Source organism: Bactrocera tryoni, chromosome 4, assembly GCF_016617805.1.
Source record: "Bactrocera tryoni isolate S06 chromosome 4, CSIRO_BtryS06_freeze2, whole genome shotgun sequence".
Taxonomy (NCBI): Eukaryota; Metazoa; Arthropoda; class Insecta; order Diptera; family Tephritidae; genus Bactrocera; species Bactrocera tryoni.
Window position 1 is genome coordinate 1089718 of NC_052502.1, and position 23744 is coordinate 1113461.

At 38.0% G+C, this 23744-nt stretch overlaps 2 protein-coding genes and 1 long non-coding RNA gene across 7 annotated transcripts in view; 1 reads left to right on the forward strand and 2 right to left on the reverse strand.

The window, feature by feature from the left end:
- LOC120775105 overlaps positions 1-11339 on the reverse strand; it is a 39637-nt gene extending 28298 nt beyond the window's left edge. Inside the window, exons 1-2 of one of the 4 annotated variants that reach the window (XM_040105118.1) lie at positions 11132-11339; positions 2741-3744 (exon numbers count right to left, since the gene is read on the reverse strand). The gene's annotated coding sequence lies outside the window, so the exon portion shown is untranslated. Of the gene's footprint in view, positions 1-2740; positions 3895-7487; positions 7559-11131 lie in introns of those variants that run through there. The other 3 variants (XM_040105119.1, XM_040105117.1, XM_040105123.1) reach the window with 3 other exon arrangements.
- LOC120775107 lies at positions 5066-9893 on the forward strand. Its single transcript, XR_005705293.1, has 3 exons — positions 5066-5331; positions 8414-9065; positions 9128-9893. It is a non-coding gene; the product is annotated as an uncharacterized LOC120775107 (long non-coding RNA).
- A 4675-nt stretch (positions 11340-16014) lies between the features above and the next one.
- Positions 16015-21076, reverse strand: LOC120774105. Of its 2 annotated transcripts, XM_040103462.1 has the most exons (16): positions 21044-21076; positions 20930-20979; positions 20678-20873; positions 20445-20624; positions 19421-20273; positions 19230-19364; positions 18961-19172; positions 18819-18890; positions 18435-18760; positions 18195-18375; positions 18072-18131; positions 17832-18011; positions 17439-17761; positions 17213-17360; positions 16981-17157; positions 16015-16918 (listed from the first exon to the last, which is right to left on the reverse strand). In XM_040103462.1, exons 1-16 carry the CDS (start codon positions 21074-21076, stop codon positions 16769-16771), a joined length of 3276 nt encoding a protein of 1091 aa, XP_039959396.1. In that variant the 3' UTR covers positions 16015-16768. The 2 variants fall into 2 exon arrangements, with proteins under 2 accessions (XP_039959396.1, XP_039959397.1); XM_040103463.1 differs by lacking the exons at positions 20445-20624; positions 20678-20873; positions 20930-20979; positions 21044-21076 and adding an exon at positions 20346-20432 and having other exon boundaries at positions 16769-16918.
- Between the last annotated feature and the right edge of the window lie 2668 nt (positions 21077-23744).

A 23744-nucleotide genomic window follows, 5' to 3' on the forward strand; every position in this document is an offset into this window, starting at 1 on the left:
GTGTCTCGCACCTCGCTCAACTTATGTTCAACATAATCGGCCTACTGAGCGTACTATTCGCAACACTATCACCCATCTTGAGACCCAGCATTTATTATTAGATAATATACGAAATAGAATAGATCACGTCCAGCATGCAGTGCAGAAAATCTAGCAGTCGTAACTGAAGATCGTACATACCAAAAACAGCTTATGTGAGAACTGAAGCTGCTCGACCTTCCCAAGCGATACCACTTCGCTGTATGGGCTCTTGAAAAGTTCCAAGAAGATCCGATATTTTCGAGCCAACTTTAATTAAGCGTTGAGACCCATTTCTGGCTCAATGGATGTATAAACAAGCAATATTGTCTTCATCCCAAAAGCAATCTGTAAACATTCAAGAGCTGTCATTTCATCCAGAAGTCAGAAAAAACAACGGTTTTTGCGCGGAATCATATATATTTCTTCAAAAAATGATGCCGCTGAGTACGTAACCATCAATGATGACCGTTACGCCACCGGCGACGCCACTTCCCACACATCGCTTTTTAGATTTATTGAATGAACACTTCGGTGAGCAGATAATTTCAGGTGTCAATTAGCCACCAAGATCGTGTGATCTCACACCGTTAGTTTGTGGAGATGTGTAAAGTCAAAAGTCTATGCGGAGAATCCCCCTTCGATGTGTTTGAGCGAGTCATCGAAGGTTCAACTCAACGTATGGATCATCTGAGACGCAGCCGCAGCCAACAGTTAAAAGATCTTCCGAAAAAAATAAATGCCAAAGAATGTTCTTTCAAATGATAATAATGATTCTCCTCTCTGGTTTTTCTTTAACAAAGTAGAGAGCCTCGAAGTGGATCACCCTTTATATGCGCTTCAGGATGGAGCAGTTATTATCAAGCGCCAAAAGCATTGTAATACTCACACATATATACATATATATATATATATATGTATATCGACCATACACACACACACTCACACTCAGTAATGCTTTCGAATGATAAATAAAAAAATTGAAGAAAAGCAATCGGCAGCAACGACGCGACTAGAGGCCCATGAAAACCATTTTAGAGTTTTCTCACGTATAAAAGCAGAAGTTGTAGACATTCAATGAGTATTCTGTGCAAGCAATTCGGCATGTTCGTGCTCTTGCAAGCGTTTCTCGCTAATGCTCGAATGAAACCTCGCGCTACTGTGGGATTCGCTCCATATAGAGCATTTAAAGCATGCATGGGCTGTTTGAATGTTTAATTCTTTTGTTTTTTGTACGTTTCTCTTGAAGAATTCTTGCAGGCAATTATTTATCAGTTTATTTAAACAGATATTTATTTCGACTATTTTCCTAACAGATCTGCATAATTTGCTATAATTGAATGTTTTTAATAATGGTTAAAGGAGCAGCAAAAATGAAAAGAATAGTATGTTCAAGAGTTATTCAAACTTTAAGGTGAATTCGAATTTCCGAAGCTACTCCCTCGTCCATGTTCACGATATCTTTAAGTACATAGTAAAATGTTCAAACTTTTTTCGAAGACTATTTGCCTCCCACTTGCAACAAAGGTTTAACATCCGTTATTGTCCACCCAAAAGTGACAATCTGCATAATTTCGCTGTCACTATGAAAGTCGTGCCTGAGCTTTCATTCGGCTGTTTAAATATCTGTTACTTAATATGACTTTTGTTGTGTGGAATTGATTTGCTCCCTTTGAGCTAATAATAGATGGAAAATCCTTGCCTGCTCTCTATTTTTTCCATTCTTTCACATGGCATGAGCACATATGCATGCATGCGCTTAAGTGCTTGAGTAATTCAATAACTGCAGCAACAGTTGCAATGCCTAATCAAACAACAACAGTTGCCAATGCGACCGCAATAAAAAAGTGCGGAGCGGTGCGGTGATGGTGACGGGTCCTGCCAGCCATGCTACAACAACAATAGCGACAACAACGAACACAATGGGCCGGCAGCAACAGGCCGCACACAGGCTTAACCGATCGACCAGCGCTGAAAGACAGTCTGACACGGACGGACGGGCGCACAGCCAGGCGTAAGCGGCCAGCCCATTGTGCATGCGAGCATGCAATAGCATGAAATAATGCGAATACCAGGTAGTGAGCGGCGGCTGAGGGCGCTTGTGAATAACAAATGGCGCAGTAAATGCATTTCTCATAGGGAGCGAAGGCAGCAATCACATCAGGAGCAACAGCGCCGCGCAGTATGCAACAATTGAATTGTATTGGATTGGAATGCTTTTTTATTCCTCTTTTTTGCTTCATTGTTTTTGTTTTTGCTTTGTCTTCTGCGTGTGCTGAAAGCTCGTATTATTATTGCGTTTCAGTTATTCTGTTATTTCACATTCTTTGTATTGTATAATTACAGAAGGAAATTCTTTGTCAACCTGTGCAGCGATTATTCATCTGGATGGGCAGCTTTCACATCTCACATTTTCCATTTTCATTCTCGCATTTCCCATTTATGAACAATGGCCATGGCTGCTTATTGAATAAGGTCACGTGGAAAGATGTTTTCTCGGGAATAAGAGCAATTGAATGGACAGAAAATCGCTATTCATGCTGCATTTAAGAAAAAGAAGAAAAATAAGTAATCTATGCACTTTTGCTTCGTAACCATAATTATGATATAAAGGCTTTCAAGAATTATCAATAAGTCTTCAAAGACTTCCAGAGTGAACAATTTCTCTTTTCTTCAATTAAAAATCTACAGAAGTGATATACAAGTCAGTAAGTGGACTTACCTTAGACCCACGGCACGTGTCAACGAAGTAACTGGTCACTTCCAAGCCAGGTTCTGTTGGTGAGCTTAATTCGCCTAGAGCTGAAATTTTTCGACGAGCAAGAAACTGCTGAATATTGAACGCGGCCGTTGGCCAAACCAAGGCACAAGTGTAAGTGCCAATAAAAACGAACCCACACACGCACACAAGAGTCAAATTTGTTGAAAAGCAGCTAAAGTTATGTTTCAGGTGAGGATGAGGTGTGGCCGGCGCTAAAAGGGCTGTAACGTTGTTATTGTTGCTTGGTTACTGCTTCACTGCAGTTCGTAAGCGTATCACAATGACTCCCGAATATTTATCACCGAATTCTCGTCTTAAGACACATTCACACGCACACACAAGTGGCCAGCGCTCCACGTGTGACCTTACTTTTCGCAATGCAGTCAACTACACAACGTCTCCGGATGGCCTCCACGCCAATTGTAAGTCCACAAAATTCGAGTTCGTTCGAGTTTGAGCGAAGAAACGAAACGAATTTCCGAGGCCTTTTATTTTCACACCATCAACTGCTGCCCCGTTTTGCGTTTTTAATTAATTTGCTTGCGTTTAATTGTGCGACAATTTTAATGCTTCTACCGCGCCTTCCCCGGTTGCCTTTCGGTACTGTGCCTCGGCCTAACACAGTCAACACCTCTATTATTGTTGCTCTTTTATATAAACTTTATGGTTGTTGTTTTAGTTGCTGTGTGTATTGCTGTATCAAACTCAAACTCTTAACAGTTGTGCGATTTCATATTGCGTCGCTCGAATGGTTGTTGGTATTTGCTGTGCTTAACTCTAGACACCGGAAATGTCCGTCCAACGAAAGAACCGCTCGCAAGCGCTTATGTTTAAACGTATTTTTTTGTTTTATTTTGAATTTTAGTTGTGGCCGCGTGTTGCTCCTTTCATCACTTCGTCATTTTTTAAGACTTTATTAGCAATTCACCTTTAATGTCTGTACTATTTATGCTTTGTCTTTTCTCCTTTACATATTGTGCAAAAAAAATCCCAAAAATTATTAATATCATAAAATTTTAACACTCACTTATCATCTTAAAACACAATTTATTGTTTATTTTCATTTGGATTGATTTTATACTGCGATTATAAAGAACGTAATAGGTTACTCATACGCCACGTCGTTTCCTCAATTCTGCTCTCGAAATGTATGTATATGTATGCAGCAAACAGTTAACCGGAAAGAAAGAAAATTTTTACATTGCATATATGGGAGCACACAAACTCAAAGATTCCAAGGCGATTTTACTCAATATTCACTCTAAATCATTTCAATTGATGACGAAGCCTGGGTATATACCCGCTGCATCACTCTCATTTAAATTTAACATTTCTGCAAAGTTCCCACGTAGTTTTATTTTAGTTTATATTTACATTAAACAAACTTTTTTCCAAAACAAAATTCCCAGTTAGCCTATGGATAAGTCATAAGAGACCAATAGGTTTCAAAACCATGATGCCACAAGTTGTTCTTGGGTGTAGCTGTGGTCTGATTTCGCACATATAACTTACTTATTTGTATGCCAAGAAAGACTTGTACAAAGTTTTATCAAGATGCCTCAACTTTAACTCGAAAGTACAAAATATATAAATTTGTAAGTGGAGGCAGGTAATATACAAGTATTTCTACCAAAATATTCACCAAGGAAATGTAAAGCGCGTAAATTGATTCCCTGAACTGGGCTTTGAAGCTGCTAGCTAACACACAAATTTAAAAAGATTTATTATATCTTTATATATAAAAATTACATGTCACGTTGCTTGTTGCTTGTCCGCGATGGACTCCTAAACCACTGAAAGGATTTTATGAAAATTTAGCACACTGTGTCCAGTTTGAACCAACTTAGAAGATAGGATAGAAAAAACAATTCATAAATATAGGGCATAATGAAGGCTCTATTAAATGAACGCTATATTAAGCGGACATCTCCATTAACCAAGCACATTGGCCGATCCCACAATTTGTTGATGCTTATTAAGTACAATCTATAAAGCGGAAAACTCTATTAACTAAACAGAAAGGCTGGTAACCAGTCATTTAAAAAGCAGCATTTCATTTTTATTTTCCAATGAAATTTATTTGCATGAACATATTGAAAATTCAACCTCAAGTACAATCCCTTGGTTTATACCGACAAAAACGAGAACAGAAAATATTTCCTGAAAATTACGTTGGCTGCGAAAGCATTTCGAAGCTTTCTTTTTTTCGTCCTTTAAATAGTTCAATAATGCTATGTAATAGTCACTGCTGATTTTCTTTCTTTTTTCAAGGTACTCGATCAATATTATTCCATGCGCATCCCAAAATACAGACGCCTTAACCTTGCCAGCCGACTTTTGCTTTTTTCCATGCTTTGGGGCGGTTTCATCGTGTGCAGTCCACTCCGATGACTGTCGCTGGATTTCGGAGTGAAATTATAGAGCCAAGTTTCATCCATTGTGACACTGCTCTGAATAATCAACTCGCCGTTGTTTTTGGTCAAAAGCGAGCTCGCGTGGCACTCACTTTACACAAAACATTCTCACCAACTCTACCCAAATATTCGTCAAAGGTATGATGCACACTTTCAATTGATATTTTTAGAGTACCTGCTACCTTCAATAGCTTTACTTTACGGTTATTAAAAATTATTTTGTGGACTTTTTTGATGTTTTTATCGGAAACAACCTCTTTCAGTCGTCCACTGCGTTCACCGTCTTCGATGCTCATTTCACCACGTCTAAACCAAACCTTGATAGTCCATTCTCCTGTACCAGTGTCCGAAAACTTTTCGTCAAGCCAAGTTTTTTCCCCTTTAAAAAGCAAAATTTTATCAACACGCGAAATTACTTTTTATCCACTTTCACAATAACAAAACTGCTTCACTCAAAATATATAGTAATTCACAAGCTAATGAGGCGACAAATTTATTCACGCGCCTTTTTGAAATTAGCAGGGATTTAATTCTAGTGGCGCCATCTATGTGTGAAGCTGGAGACTTTTCAATTGACCTGTTTTGTATTATCTAAGCCATTTTTTAGAAACCACTCTTCCCCCGCTTTGACCATATTAGAAGCCCTTGGCGTGCAACGGACCCACTACGAAACTTTTGCGTATCTAAGTTGCTAACGGTAGTCACTGAGTAAATTCTTGCCATAGTTTCACCAAGTTTATTTACTTTAATGCAGCATTTGAGTTTATTGACTTTTGACAATTTGACTTTTTGTTGTTGTCTCATCAAGTGACGTTGCGGCGCATAATTTCGGAAGATAATACAGTTATTGATAAAGACTCTGGCATTAAACCAATGTTCCCACAGAGCAACCATAAATGGAACAACTTTTGTGTAGATTTCTCCTGCGAACATTTACACGAAGTCCTCTGTGTATGTACCTGTGTATCAGCACACTCGAATTGACATTTCTTTGATCAATGTCTACTAGACTACAGCAACAACATCAACAAGCTACTGAACGCTAAAATTTCGCTAATATGTGCTCGTTTTTGTTTCTCATTTATTCTTGCCGCACACATGGCACACACACACTCAGCTGTGCCCATCTGAAGGAAACGTGAAAACGTCTGATGCTGGCAGCTGGCTTCGCCTACAGGGGTTCATCGAGCCCCATCGGTCTGGGCGGCTTGCCGATACAAATGTATCCAGCACAGCCATTGGCCGGCCGACGGTTGGCGTTAATGTAAATAATTTATCTTGAAAACTTTATTATCTTAAATAATTAAAAGGCAAAAACAAAAGTGAAAGGCAAATCATGAATAAATCAAGACAAGTACAGCTAGTGCCAACTAAAGCAACAAAGAAGAAGCGACGGGCAACTTTTACAGGTGCCCAGTCGAAACTACGAACAATGCAAACATACATACAAGCAGACATTTCGACAAGTGTGGTCAGCGAATGGTGAGCGAAATTTCGGGATTAGCACCAGAAAGAACTGTATGAACGCGAAAATGTGTTGAAACTGGAGCTGAGCGAAAGTTATTGCCTTCAGAATATACAGGGTTTGTCCGCAAAGTAATTGGACTGATTTTCTTCCGCCGCGACTGTACTTCAAAGCGTGCGCGCACCGACTGGATTCGGTAAAGGGCGTTCCTAGCTATCGAACGAGTGGCTGGTCAGTCTCCGAGCACCTGAAGAGTCAGAACAAACATTTTCGCGCGGCGTGTTTCTGTGAGTGGTGCAAGCCGAAAATGCAGCGTTCGTTGGAGCAGAGATACGCGATTAAATTTTGTGTGAAACACGGTAAATCTGCAACAGAGACGTTTGATATGATCAAGCAGGCTCACCCAGATGTTGCTTAAGCAAGAAGTGGTGTGTTTCGATGACACCAGGCCTTTTTGGAGGACCGAGAAGATGTGGCTGATGAAGACAAACACCGACAATGTAACTCGTGGGCGTAAAATTTTAAACTCGGCTCTCAAGGATATACCTGAGAATGCCTTCCGTGACGCGCTGATCAAGGCTGAAGTAGCCTACTTTGAAAGTTTTTAAAGAATTATAACGATTGGTTCAGTATATTCTTTTAAATCGGCTCAGTCCTATTACTTTCCGGACGAACCCTGTATGTGGATAATAAACGATTTCATCGAGATCAATCAATCGTTATTAGTCGAATGTAAATTAAGCTTCCAAGGCTGTAATGCTTCCAGAAAATATAATTTAGATGAAAATGTTTATGTTAATGCTTGAGTATTTAGTCAATATTAATTCACCTTAAAGTAGCTCTCCCAATCGGCACGACTGTAGTCTTTATTCGCAACAATATTCTTCGGCGAATTGATTTTTACACTAGTCCACTACTTCTCAGTTCAAGTTGAATGGGTTGGTCAGCATAGTGTATTCAGAAGTTAGTAGCTTCTTCCAGAGTCTTTCGATGACTAATCACTTAATAATTTCAAATTCAAGAAAAAAATTTAAGAATGGTGGAATGGAACAGAGCTGTTGAAATGTTTGCATTACGAAAATGAAATTACATGATATTTGAAATTTACTTTTCTTTGAATTGAAAAAATGCATGTCTTTACAATTAAGGAACTTTAGTATAAGTAACAGAAAAAATTAATGAACGAAGTTGTAAACAAAAGTAAAGAAAAGTACAAACAAGTCGTTTTAGACATATTCGGCAAAAAGTTATCTTAAATTATATGGATATCTCCCATAGAGCTTGTTCGATAATATCTGATCGATAATTTGAGTTAAAAATAAAGATTTTAAGAAACGTGAATATTTGAAGAGCTTGAAGGAACTTGGTCCCTATTTTTTCAAGCCCCCCAAATTGTAATGAGAGTGGTATTCGCCTTTGTTTCGCCCGTCTTCAAAGCGGTACTACTAAATATTTTCGCTTGATTTTTTTAGCGATCTAGCACAATGTACATATGTATGTACGTATATAAAAAAAAAGTTCCGTCTTTTTTGTTTTTTTTTTTTAATTTTTATTCCATTTTACTATACCTTGTTACGAATTATCAAAAAACACAAAACGAAGGCTGGCTTTCAAACACTTCTTTCAAGATGTTTAGGTGATTTAAAAAACATTCGTAATTCTTCGTGGTATACGCCCTCAGCCTATACTGAACGCCTCGTATTTACAGATTATTTTCACTTTTTCACAAAAATTATTTATTTTTGTTGCCTTTAGTCACACAATCGCTGAGGTTTTCATTAATGGATTCGGCCGGTGAAGGCAACTCTCCATTTCAGCAAAATCTTGTTATTTTTATTGAAACTCCTTCGAACGCGGTATTCATACGTACACACATACACATCGTACACTGCTTTGCTTTGGACTTTTGTTGTCACCCACGAAAGGATGCTGGTGATTATCGAAAAGATACACACACACACCGACGGAGAAAGAGCTTTTCTTTAAAAAAAAAGATCCACCAGAATGAAACTGTTTAAAATCACTTGAGAAATAACGGTAAAACAATTTAAATGCACCGTGGACGCGTTCACGTTACACCGCTGCTGAAATCGAGTTCTGCGCGATTTGTGAACGGACGGACGTACATTGGCGAACTGTCGACTGCGTCCGGCGACCAGCTGCCAAGCAATGGCTGTCGGACCAGCACTCAGCCTTGTAGCGGGAGATGAGAGCACAACAACAACGATCGCCAGACTTACAATTGAATGAATAAAGTGAATTAAAATGACACTGAAGCCGAAATCGAATTCGAAATCACAACGAGCAGCAAACAACAAACGGTTCAACACGGCATATGGGACAAACGAAGTGTCCGGTTTCTTGGAAGAGCGCCAACGCACCCACACACACGCCATACACACACATAGTAAGTATCATTAATGTGCATAACTACGCACTCACTACAAAACAAAATCTCAACATTTCTAGATACACTTGGTAACTTCAGTTATTGCAAAAAACATATTAAAAATATTGAAACATTAGAGAAAAACACTTGTCTTCGAGTAGAGGACGACTGCGACTCCGAAGGGGGAACTACTTTTATTTTTGTGCAGTCGTATGGTTAAAGCGTTTACCATGAAAAGTCACGAAACTGCCTGGAAAGTTAAAAGTGAGAGAGACAATTTCGTGAATAAGTGCGTGAGAGCGTTAAATGTAACAGCAAAAAAATTGAGAAATGTGGCTGATTAGGGTAGCAGATAATACATGAGCTGGTCAAATTTTGGTCATTGGCGAAGTCGGAAAGTGTTGGGATAAATTAAAATACTTAATTCATAACCGGAATGCAGACGATTTTTGCTCAATAATGGCGGCCCTTTGCAAGGAGGTAAATCCGTTAAAGCTTAGACCAAATTAAACGGAAATGTAAGCTAGATTTACTTAGTTACGTCCGTCTGCATCCTATTCTGCGTTAGTACTGCATATAACCTTTCATCACAACTGCAAAATTTGTGTCGGAAACCAGCAGCGCCTTGGGTGGCTTTGACTCTGGGAAGATGAAACACTGTCTTTTCAGTGATGAGAGGCTGCTGAAGTGGGCAGTATATTAACAGACTTTCAAGGAGTATTAAAACTTTCATATTAACAAAATAATCCAAATTTGTTTAAAAGAATAATTTCACTCATAACAATCTTCACTTTACGTTCCGGTCAAGGCGAAAATTAACATTACGTGCTTCATTAAAACTCAGAAGAACTAAATTTTTTATTTTTGAATACTCAAAGATATTTGTTAATTATGTAGAAGCGCCAGTTAAGAAATTATTAAGATGGAAAAATTATATTATATACCGCGGCAGGGTTGCATTTGACTGTTAAATGCTAGATAGATAGAAGCTAATTGAGGTTTTGCTTCTTATTTAACTCTTGACAAGTGCGGGTGGGCTGGCAAAAAGTCATTGCTGTTGGTTTTGCACCAACAATATTGTCGTTGTACAACCCACCAACTCAGCTGATTGGCATGGCACCTATGTAAGGCCCAGAGCACTCGCGAGCCTTAGTGTAAAGGAAGCTCCCACGATTGTGTTTGCACTTCATCTGTATGAAATGCGCAAAATTTTGAGCAAATGAAAAAATTACGAATTCGACCTTGCCGAATGCCTCAACCTAAGTTGGGGCAGTCCGCGCGGCATCGGGCGCAAGCAACTACACAAAGTAAGCAAATGGAGTGTGAGCAACATAACTTCACGGCATACATTCACATTTTAGCTACAAAGCTTTGGATATCATGGATGTAGAGAGTTTTGCTTGCTCGCACTAACATTTTTTTAGGAAATTGTGCTGAGGGGAAAGCAAAAATATTTAAGCATTAGCCGTGACTTAATTAGCACGCATACACTCGCACACAAGTGAATAAAACGTATTGAATAGTGTTTTTGGTGGATTTCGCATACCCACATCATTACAAACAAGATTTCATTTTCGTTATTCATTTGGATAGAGTTCGGAATGGCACAGACCGACGTAGCGTCTGCATTCACATCGGTCCACCGTTTACGTTGCTAACTTCGTCCTAACTTCGCCCTTGACACCGTCCCCCGTGTAGGCCTAAGGCAGATTTCCATGAAAATCTAAAACTCACTGAAAATTCCTCAAAGGCGTTAGAAAATTCATCTTCATGCTTCAAAGCATTTATTTCACGTTTTGTTTACGTACTTCTAGACTTTGTTTTTTCTACCACACTTTGTCTGCCTGCGTAGTGTATTTTCGCGATTTCTTATTAATGCACGTATTTTCACACATCGCATAATACAAACAAACCCGAAACAGTGAAACAGCGAAATAGAGGCAAAAGAAACTCGTCGATTCTCTGCAGTAAGCGCGCTGCTGCCGCGCCAGCCGCCGCCTCTGCCGCCCTCCCCCACAAGCTGAACGCTGGGCTGCAAAATTCGGCGTTTTTTCACGACTTCATTGGCCCAGTACTTTTCTCACCTTTCGCACAGTTTTCGTTTTATCGTACCTTTTGCACTTTTCCTTTGATTTGCACTTTTGGTATATTAGAATTCTTCTTTTTACGATTCGATTTTTGGAAATTATTATTTAGAAAATACTGCAACTTTTATTTGCTGCTTGGCTAGTTTTGCCTTGTACAACATCAAGGCGTCCACTCACGGCACACACGACGCAGGACAAGGACGTCCGCCGCACGAACGAAAGTCAGAGCCTTGTCTGCTGAGTTGGAAAATTTCTATTTTCCTCTTTGGCGCTATCGTCAACTCCGCTATAGCGCCCGACCGTTGCTCGTCAGTTCGGATGTGGCTCTCTCGCAAATTTGTATACACCGCATTCCAGTGTGCTCTGGGGCTTTTCCGCTCTGGTGGCGAAATTTGTATGACACGCAGCTCCACACATACATATTATTTATTTATCTGCACATACATATACATACATAGGTATTTTGTGTCTATCGCGAAAGTGCTAAATGTGACTAAATGCGACTGGAAGGTTGGCAAAGGAAAACGGGAGAGTAAGAACCAGCTAGAGAATTGCTATGGCGTCGTTTTCATTTAGGGCGGTTGCTCAGCTTTCTCTCCGCTCTTGCTTCCAACGCTGCTAGCGGCCTTCGGATGACAAACAATATGCGTGTGTAGAGCACCCACAATCTCAAGCGTCCCTACAAAGCTGCATTACAACGCTGCTGGCTGCAGAAGCACTTTTGAGTAATGCGTCTCTTCACCTACATACATATGTGTGTGCGTGTCATATCATGAGAGTCCCCACTTTCACGGTTTGTTTATCAACGCAATTCGGCAATTTCGCTCGGTTTCACTATCTTCTCGTTTGTGTTTTATTACTTCTGCTTCTGCCGTTTACACCTCCATCGCGCCGTCGCGGTGAATGTCAAAATTGTACAGGCCTGCCCAGTTCGGAGTTTTCGTTTATATTTATATTGTTTACCTTTGCAAGGTGTGAGCTCTGTGTTGTAAACAATTTATAAACAATTAACTTTTTAGAGCCAATAAAAAGCTTTCACCAGCAGATGCGATCGTGATATACACGAATATTTGAAATATGTTTGCATTTCGGATTCACTTTTTTATGATTATTTTTATACCCCAAACAGGGTTAGTTTGCGGAAAGTTTGCCGGGAGTAACCGTCGGATAACCCATAAAATATACATTATAATATGTATGTAGTATGTATTTAAATGATCAGCGTGACGAACTGAATTGTATTGGCTTGTTCGTCTCTCCGCCTGTATATACGCAAGCTGTCTCTTAGTTATTGAAATATCGATCTGAAATCACACGTCCTTTTCTACCCAAGAAGCTGCTCATTTGTCGGAACCTCGGATATCAGTCCACTATATCATTTAGCCGTCATACAAGCTGAGCGAACAATATCAAATTTTTGTAAGGTAAATTTTTTTATTAGAGTGATATCTTCACGAAATTTCGTATTCATTATTATTCAAGGCAACGGCACAAACTTCGAAAGAATTTTCAGATCTGACCTTATATGTAGAATATAAATAACTAGTTGGGTTTTTTGTATGAAAAAACCTTTTTTGCATCGAACACTTTTTTATTTGTGAGGGTATTAAGCTTCAGCGCAGCCGAAGTTAATATTTTTGTTTGTTTCATAATTTTTTTACAATACTGGATTATGTGTATACGCCTGGTTTCGTCATGTAACGTTCGAAAGGTTTATAACTCAGAAGGGGACTATAAAAACGCTTTTATCATAATGAGATGTTGAAGATGTTTTTATTCGAAATCTTGAATTACCAATCCATCGTTACGCGGAACTCTAATATATTGAAAGCATTTTCATCGAAACCAATACATACTCACTCATTAACCATATGAGCCGAAAGGATTGAATGGTCACAAGTACAAAAAAGTTTCGGTTAGTTTTGTCAATTCGTTCTATGAACGCTTAAACCTTAACCTTTGGTAGCGCTCTCTTATGGCATTGGCATGCAGGGATAAAATATATATATTGACTTTATAATGGTATCTTAACTTCAAGAGTTCGTGACGAATTTTGACATTTGACATTAGCACGCACACAAGTGAATAAAACGTATTGGATAGATCCATATCATTACAAAGAAGGTAAGAATTCAATTGCGTTATTCATTTGGAATGGCACAGATCGACGTAGCGTCTACATTCACATCCAACGTTTACGTTCCTTCGAGCCAAGCGATGCGCATCTATAGTATCTAAGGATCCCAAGTAAGAAACAAACTGTATTAAAAACCACGGAAATATCAATAGTTTTAAATGCCTATGAGTTAAAAGAATGTCCAAAAATGCCTATCTACATATTGCTTCAAGGCAAGAGGCTCACTTTATTTTAAACAATTAGTTGATTAATATATTCTCTTAGGTTACCAGGCATTATTACTAAGACTTCGTATTCGATTAGCGTTTTCTCTTAACGGAAGCCATTAGCCACTTAAGTAGCCTTTGCCGAACTTCCTCTATAATATCTTTTAGGGACCAATACTCTTGGGGTGACCTTCAGTTAAGCTTTCCCCAAGGTGTTAAATTTACTCTGATGGCATGCGGTCCATTCTTTTGTGCAAGAAAGCGAACACTGGAAACCGCTAACATTTAACTGCAACAATCACGAGCCCTGCAACTGAAATTTAGTGCATACTGCGCCAAGTACAACAGTAAGGCGGAATATGTATGAAATAATAAAGTTGTCTGAAAGCACGTATTACCCTCAATTCACGATGAAGTGGAAATAATGGATAAGTATCAGTCATCAGAAAGAAAACATAACTTTCACAAAAAGCAACAAAAACAAGAACATTCGTATCTGTGGAAATGAAGATGCCCAGTAGGGATTAAATGTTGTTCGAAATTTTCTTGTTTCGCTTTGCTATTCGAGTAGTGATTATTTATTCAAAAAACTAAGACATTTATATTTTTTAATTCCATTTGATTGTCGATTCACAGCTCTTAAAATATATTGGAAATCGATCATCCACTTTCGCGGTCAGCTCCCTTTTGGGGTCGCATGTAGATTTGCGTTCAACAACAAGCCAACATAACAGCATCAACAAACACTCATGCAACAACAGCCACCTCAACCAACAATGAGTATCATCAAGCGAGATAATCAACAACAAAACGGACGAACAAACGAACACTGAAGGTGCAACACACGAGAAATGCTGGCAACACGGTGAAGTGGGACCGACCACCACCGTCCCAAGAGCTAAGCACAAAAGCCCGAGCAGGTGATTGCATGGATAGGCACAGGCTTATGAACCCCGCAGTAAACATGTTTCAGCGCTGAAGACGCACAATTCACATTTTGTCCGATTTTGTCGTCTCTTTTAAAATGACTTGAAAAATTTAAAGGTTATTTACTTAAAGACATATTGGGCATTTTATGAAGGCGAGCCACTCCCTAAGCAGAGGAATTACAATTTCTCATCATATTTTTGTATGCTTAGTAGGGTATACAATATTAAGTTTGTCCAAGTCGAAGTCTTTAAGAATTGTATCTCAAGGCCTGTGTAAAATTTCATGAAGAGAGCATTTCTCGAGAAATCTTGCCAACCGACTTCAAAACATAGTTTCAAGAAAAACACGTTTAAAGACGGCGCACTTAGCCCAGCTACCCTCGAGCGCACAAGTGCTCAAGACTATATCTCGGAAACTACTAGGTATTAAGCAGTCAACTTGAAAATTTAGGACAATATTTTAGAGATTTTGTAGAATTTAATAAGACAGTAAACAAATTTATTTTTCGAAACCCATGTAACCCTTTAATATAAATGATCAGCGTGCCGAGCTAAGTGTCTGCCCGTCCGTCTGTATACATACGAACTAGTCCCTCAGTTTTTGAGACATACATATGTATATCATTTGTCATTTGTCAGAACGGCCGATGTTGGACCACCATAGCAAATAGCTGCCGTACAAACTGACCAATCAAAGTTCGTGTAAGGAATCTTTTGCATTTGTGAAGGATATTAAAGCTAATTTCCTGTTACTTCAAACTTTTACTACTGGGATGTATTTAGCCAAGTTAACAGACCTAAGGCATGCCAACTGTGTGCATCTGTATGTGTATATGCACATCCGTTCATTTATTTAAAATGGTGGGTTTGACACGACACAAATATGTTGTTGTTGTTGTAAAGAATATTCAGATCCTGCTTGGGTGAAAACGTAAAGTTAGCAGTCATCGACATCATACGACATTCCGATTTAGTCCTGTTAAGATCGGAACGACCCAAAGATCCTACTGAACGCCTGTTAAACCGAAACTTATTCTCGCAGGTTTAAGGAACCAATGCGCATCATATTCGATCATTGGAATTGATGAGAATGTGATAAGCTGGACTGATGAAATGTTGGAATTGACTGACGATATCGAAATAGTTAAGCAGATTACAATCAAGCTGAGACCGTAGCGTCCAAATTGAGTGAATATGCATTTCTCAATTGATGTAGCGACCTGTAAAGAGGCGTTTTTCATGAATTATCCACCCTCCATCAACAAATTGATGAACAGCTGTGAAAAAAGTGAGGTTATATATTTAATATTGGGATTTTCGCCGTGATCCAACAAAAAAACAAAGCTTCATTTTAAATAGACAGTATATTTTGTTTGTTCAAAGGATTAAAAGACAACAATAAACATATTAAGTGAATATTATCCACTAGCATAATGATTACTTGTACATTGAAATTGCCGTAAATCATTTGCAGCTAAGATTTGTCTCGGAATACCTTGGAGATCCAGTTACCGACTTTTCTTCGAAAATATTCGCTAATCATACTTAATTAATACATATTTTGATTACAACTAGAAAATACATGTAAATACGAGTTTATTTATGTTAAACAGCTTGAAAATTTGCATAATAAAAATATGTATGTATGTTTGTTCCCCACAAAATTCACTATAAATTTCTTTTACACTTACCACAACACGTTATCTAAACATTTTCAAAATGGTAAATTTGTCTAAATCAACCGCTTACAATACTTAATTTCAACACAGATAAAAGTTCGTTCAGAGAATATAATATTTAACAAATGTACAAGTACGCAACAAGGATATGTATCAGTACCATAGCTTCACTATATAGTTTAAAAAGTAGACTATGCTAGTTATAAATAAGTTAACATTTCGAAAATCTGTAATACAACACAATAGCCTTTTGAATTACACCTAACTACAAGTACCGCTAACATCAGCAAGAATATGCGAACGGCAAATTGAAAAGTACACCACGTATTAAGTATCATTGGAGTTGTGGCCAATCCAATGTTTAGGAATGATTACATTGAGAAATTGTTTGCTTTGCGTACACTTGCAGCATTACTAGGTAGCCTATAAATTTCAGATAAACAATTTTTTTAACTTTAGCAAAACGAATCTTGTGTCTGACAAAACGTAGCGAGTCACAACTTATCATTATTTCTGTTTGTTTGGTCTTGGAATGCATAATTAAAACACCCGTGACACCAACTTACTCGGGCCCTTCGTTTTTCTTTTTCAGTCTGAAAAGTGTTCTTTATTGCTGGTTGTGCATGCCTCTCTAACAGCAAACATTGTTTTTGTTTTTACGACATAGAGCTGCGCGGTCAGCGTCATATATAAGAAGGTGAGGATTTCCGAGATCTTGAACGCGGCTTTGATGGGCTCTTTAAGCTGTGACGCGAACCGCTTCGCGACTTGAAGCCATCACTCCAGGGCTCAGAAACACGTCCATACCAATGCACCAAATCCATGACCTCCAACTGTGCGAGGGGATAGCATGAATATTTAAGACTTCGAATCGAACAAAATTAACCGGTTTTACCTGTAAAGTCTGTGGTAACTCCTTGAACATTTCCTGCTTTGTGACATTCGCATGCTGTGATAGGAACGATAGGCAATTCGACTTCAAAGCGGTGGCCATGTAGCGATCCGCAATGCCCAACAAGCAAAGCACCGATTCTTCGTCAACCAGCGAGTTCAGTGTATTCTCGCACAGCTCCTAGTAAATGAAAATATTATTAGTTTTATAAGTTTTTGCAATTGGTTTTTATTACCTTCAAGTCGCAAATTGAATAACGATCAGCAAGGAGCATTAATTCGCAAATTTGCTCGGCTCCTACCGTTTTATCAATGGGTGCGCCATAGATGTAGAGCAACAAGCGGCGAAAGATCACGGGCGAAGTGTCAGTTATGACGATTTTTCTGCAATGAGTAACCCCATTCATTAGCGCTCCTCTTGTCTAAACAACATGTGCATTTATATGCGTTCGATATACTTGCCTCTTGATGCTCTCCTGCATGCCGGATAGTAGCGCCTTTTTGAACCACTCGCAACGCGCTGAAACAATCACTCTATGCGCGCGAAATGTGTGCACTTGGGTTGGTGGCCGCTGTAGTTGCACCGGATGTGGCGATTGGATCACTTCAAAACTATCCTTGTTCAAAATCGATATGCCAGGCAACTGCGCGCCACTTTCCGCATAGGTATGCACTTCAAATTCCATGTCCGCCAGTTGGGCTGAGTGCAGCAGACGCAAAGCGTTCTTCGATAAATTGCTATTGGCGGCAATGGGCGGCTCACACAGATGTTTCGTTAAATTCAACTGCCCACCGACGCAAGTAAAACGTTTCGAATGCAATATATTTAAAAAGATAACTCCAGAAAACGCTTACCTTAACATTTTTGTAGTCATATGAGCGCCGACGTTCCATAGCGAAATCGTCAGATGCAGCATCCATGTTGTTATCCAACTCTGGTAGCTTTAATTCATGCTCAAGTATATTGGAAGCTTCCAAAAGTCCGAGTTCAATTAAAGATTCCGTGAATTCGTGCTTTTGCACTCGCTTACATACCTGCAATATGGGCAAAGCATAAAGTATAACGGTATTCAAGACTTTTATTATGTCACTTACGTTGCTAATGGAGTCACGTAGCGCAGACTTGTGGTCGAGCAGCTTAACAATCACGCCGTTCTGAAACATACCAAAATAGCTCTTCATTATTAAGACTTTCGCATTGTGCTTAAACATGCTTACGATTTGGCTTGTCGCTAGTTTGAAACAGAATTTGAATTCTTTCCAACCTAATTTTTCGTCAACTCGATCAGAAAGATTTTCCATAATCAAAATGTATGCGGGTATGTCTATGATCAGCTGTTCCAAATTTTGATTTATCGTGCTTCGTTTACTTAGAAAGTCCATTTCGCAGAACGACGTCCTAAAAATATAGAGAATTTCTCATTTAAGTGATGTCTATTGCTATGGTCCGGATCTAACTTTTTGTCCCTAATAATTTCGAGAGCCGTGGCGATCCGCCCATAAATATCACGCATCTTTCGTACTTCATACATATACAAAACAAATTTCAAATCATTTTCCGCCGTCATTAGGCGTTTCTTATCTGTTGGATTATCGTAAAGTGTCAGTCCCACGGGTGGGCCACGACGTGGCCTTGGTGACATGGGTGGCGGACTGAACAACGGTGCCCCGTTGTCTTCTAAGCCCACATTGGCACTGATGAAAGCATTGTTTTGTGTTTGTATTGCAAGTGCACTATCTGTGTTCTGTCGCGCCGTTAAATCCAAGTGTGAACAATTGATATCCTGTGAGCGAAAATTTCACACTAAATTTTTATTTAAAAAACAATTGTTGTCTACTCACTTTACACATTTTTTCCAAAGAGTTTTTAATTTCCTCAACGACATCGGTTAATATTACTAATGCAGATTCGATCTAAGAATATACAAGAATTTACTTATTATGTGTGCACTTTATAATTTCCATACCAGTTTTGAAAACTTACTTCAGGTACTAAATAATTCACTAATTCCGCCTTTTCTTCTGCCGTTAGACTCGTGAAAACATTCAAAATATTTCGCAGTAGTTGATGAATCTGCGACATAAAAATAGGAATACGTGTGCGCACGTATTTGATGATTTCGTTTTTCTGGTAGCGCGTTATATCCGAGGCGTCTCGAATGAAAATATTACAGAACTGCAACACCTTGGCACATCCTGCATAAAGCGGAACCAAATGTAATTATGTTAAAATAAGGAACAACAATAGGCTACCGATTGCGGACTCTCTCAAGCAGTCTTTAAAAGTCGCATAGAGTGAGGCGGGTTCGTGTAATATCGTAACAGGATTGATTGCTTGTATTATATGGTTGAGCACGGCATGCGAATCCATCAGAGTGTTTACGACAACTGTAAATAAGTGGCAATTACTTAAGTATACGTACAACTATTAAACATAACCTTACATTTCTTCAGCTTTATGAGCTTCAGATACTTTCTCGTCGGCTCCACCATTTTCGTAAGAGATGGCTGGGTCTCCGCAAAATTTATTAATTTCTCACACGCATTTTCATCCAAATCGGGCATCAACGATTCCGCGTACAGCCAATGCAACACTGGTATCAGTAGAAAGTTGGGCAAATTGTAGAGTACTGCAACTGGAGTCAATGGTGAAGAAGGCGGTGTATCCATTGAACTAGGAAAGGGCGAAGGACTGCGTACACGGTATGGTGATAAGGGCGGCCGACGAGTGTTGCACACAATAGTTGTCTCTGTTGGCTGCTGTAGAAAGTCTTGGCAAAAATTAAATATATTTTTGCAGTGGGACTGCGTTTCAAGATGTGAATCTGAGTTTGATGTTGGTGGAAAACGGCGCATACCGCCCATTTCTCCAAGGGCTGCATTCTTGTCAAGACCCACTCCAATATTGCTGGCCGTAAGACAATTAAAGGAATTTGACAGGTGTGCGCCGCGATTGGCAATTAAACCACTATTACAAATCGTATTGGCATGTTCAGATGGTGGCTGCAGGTAAATTGGAGAGATATTGAGTCGCGGTAAAGACATCTGGTTATCATCATAGTTTTGCACATTAGAAATGGGTAGTGTGACTGAGATCTTAATTGGGTTTGATGTCCCTAATATAGCACTGACGCCATCACTCGTTTGGCATTTCTGCACCTTTTGATATTGCTGTTGGTGCGATATATCATGGGCTTTGCAAGAATTTACATGCCCAGAAAGTGCAGGGCCGTTGTACTGGACACACATGCTGCAGTCGAAACCACTTAGCCGTAATACAGATGAATGTACGTGGAACTAAAAAAATTGGTTAGATATATACATTATTAGTTTAAGCATAAGTCAACTATCTCACAAAAATTAAGAGACCTTTGAACATAAATGTAAACTCAATATTCAACCAAGCGAAATAAAAACCAAACGAAATAAGGCCCGCAGCTTAAATATGACTGCAGGGAATTTGCCTACATCAAAACCATCCGAGCTTTTAATGATCACATCCGTGAAGTACGACTCTTGCAACGCCTCTGCAAACGAGTATTCTCGCTCTTGGCCAGCTGCATGACACTCTTTCAGTCGCTTACATTCCAATGCATACCAGTTCTCACAATCCAAAATTAGCGTATCAGTCGGTGTTAAAGTGTTCGTCTGTATAACAAAAACCTTATTAGGAATCTTGGTTATGTGAAACACGCTCTTACCCTAAATTCTATGCTATGTCCCGCAAACGCGCCGAATACTAAACGTGGATTCGTTTCGTTCACATCGAATGTTTCACAACTAAATAAGACACTCGCCGAATCGCAGCAAGTGGCACAGTCTTTTGATTCAGGAAGCGGGTTAACCAAATCATTATACCAGGTTATATCATTCGTATCATCTAAACGAAATTTAATCCTAAAAACGAAGGAGCGATAGTAATAATTACTTAATATTTAAAATTCACAGTTTACCCCTCCAAACCAGAGATTTCCTTTTTAAGCTCAAATGTGCAAGAAACGATCTGAAAATATATATTGCATATAAATCTGCGCATAGAATTAAAAATTCGCTCCTGATTTACTCACCTCCCAAGTGCCAAGGAACGAATGCTCCGCCATGGCGCTGGTTGACCACTGCTAATTCTCTTAAAGTATTTATCTATATTCGTCTTTTTAAGGTTTACAAAAGGCTTATTACAATTTGTTCACTATTGCGAATTCAGCGAAAATTTTTGTGTACCTATTACTCCTTTGCATTTTTGACGTTTCGCTAGACTTCAGACCAACTGTCAAAAAAGAAATGACAAATTTGACATTCCTTATGTTTTTAAAATCGTAATAAATGCTGAGATGCTTTCTATTAAGGCGAAACTCCAGGGATTGCTTTCTACTAGTTATACGCATTATGCCACGTTCACACTCATGGTTTGACGGTTAAACCAGAATGTGCAAATAATGGTTTCGGGTAAAATCTTACTTCAGAAAATAAACTGCCTTGAAATAGGTGAACTATTATCGAGTAGTTCTAAGCTTTTAATTTGTGCACGGACAATTCTTCGCAGATATTTCATTTTGCAAATTACCGTTCGATTTAAAGCTCAATGTGTTGATGGGCCCTTAAAAAGTTGCAGCTGTGTAATAAAATTATATATCGAAATAAAACAAGTATTTATGTTGTATATACCATATATAGGTGTATATTATATCTGTTTCGTTTATTTTTTTGTGATTTTTTCTTTCTTTTTATATATTTACATATTCAAGCACATATTTAGGTATTATTATACAAAAATTTTAATATTACAACGAACTAGTTTGGTCCGTTTTTACAATAAAACTTCGTTATAAATAACAACTTAGAAATCTAGCCTTAAAGTAAATTTGAATATTGTAATGTTATCATTTTTTTATATTTTATTTTCCAACTTTCGTTCGACATATTTTTACTTAATTGTTGCCTCGAGATTTTAGTAAGTAAATCAAGGATGATTGTTAGAAAATTATGTATTTTATTTATGATTTTATTTGCTAGTGTTGTTGTTTTTGTTTATTCGAAAAAAAATTTGTCTCTTGAGACTCAAAATGTTTACAATAATAACTTACGCTAACATAAAATTAATATTAAAAATAATTATTATCAAAAATAATAGATTTCTTAAAACTATATGAATTAAAAAATTGCGTTAAGATTCACGGATACTCTTTAAATTTTAGGACTATAAAAACTGTACATACAAGTTATCACAGCTAACATAGCTAACAAAATATACAACAACAAAGTTGTCGTAGCTAATAAAATATACTGGCAAGAATGTTGCAACTATAAACAGAAATTCAATTCAGTAATATTCTTCAAATAAACAATATCATTGTTGCTCAATAAAGTTGATTTCCAAAATTTACAACAGCATATTTCGTCGGCACTAAACCAGAGCGGAAGCCGTGCCGCCGCAATGTAGGCCGTTTCTCGACCAAACTGAGGTTTGCTGTTTTGCTATAATTATTGCTTACGTTATCATTATAGAGTATATAGAAACAAGTACTAGTAAATAAGCAAAATTCTGTATAAAAGAAATGTATTCAATAGAGAAATTTGAGTTCAACTTTACAATTCAAAAGAGCGCGTAATTAATTATTTGGAGGCAACCATTAACTTACATACTCGTATATTGCAGGAATATAATAAAAAAAAAAAAACAAATTATACATATTAAAATAACAAATCAAGGAATCATTTATATCCTTATTGTCATAAAAGAATAATTAATAAAAGAAAAATGAAATAATGGCCTAAATAATCTAATTAGACCACCTGTGCCAAGGAATATTATTCCACTGCACCAACAGGACCTTTCAGTTCTGGCACCGAAATTTCGGTAGAATTGGCACATTTATTTAAAATTATTGTTAGCCAAGGCATTGAGATGATAGAACCAACCCTTGTTAAAAAGAATGGAAGTTTATTTAAACATATGGGTTTAGAAACTCCCACACCACCGCATACGCAGGGGTTTCCAAGAACTCGGAAATCATAAAAAACGGAATACTGTTAACATCATGTTCTGCTTTTACCGCAAAAGTATACGATTTAAAAGTTTAATTGTTCTGTTTGTTTCTTTTCAATATATTTTGGTATTCGTTCAATAATAATTTTAAAATAAACTTGGTATTCGTTTGATAATAATTTGAAATAAACAATTTGGACATTCTTGACAAAAGCATTGAAATTCATATAAACTACTGTGAAGCATTTGTCTGGAATAAATCCAAAAGTCGAAAATTTATACAACCCCTAGCGTTTTTACTCCAAAAAGGTGAAAGTGCAAAGCAATTGGTAAGTGCAGGTGTGCATTATTGAATAAGTAAATGCGTACACATACAGTGTTGGAAAAAATAATAGGGACATCCCCATATTACTTTATACTATTCCATAATTTTTATAATTCTGTGCTATTTTGTTGGAAGCCACTGTTAACTTCAGTTACTTAACGGTACTTTACTTCATACGCACTTAAAGCATAGTAGGCAGCACAACTATGAATAATTGCGTTTTAAAGCTGATGCACATGTTTTTGAATGGAAAAAATAATAGGGACAGAATAAGTTTGGTCGTTCGCGCTGTATGCATTGCGGAAATTTTCGAAAGATCATTATTAATTCATAGTGATTTGCTGTGTTATAAGTTTTTACAAGATAGTACTAAAAAAAATCCTAAAATTATCTGTAATGGGTCGCGCCAAACATTGCTCGGAAACCGAACGTAAAACCATAAAAAAACTACGAAAAA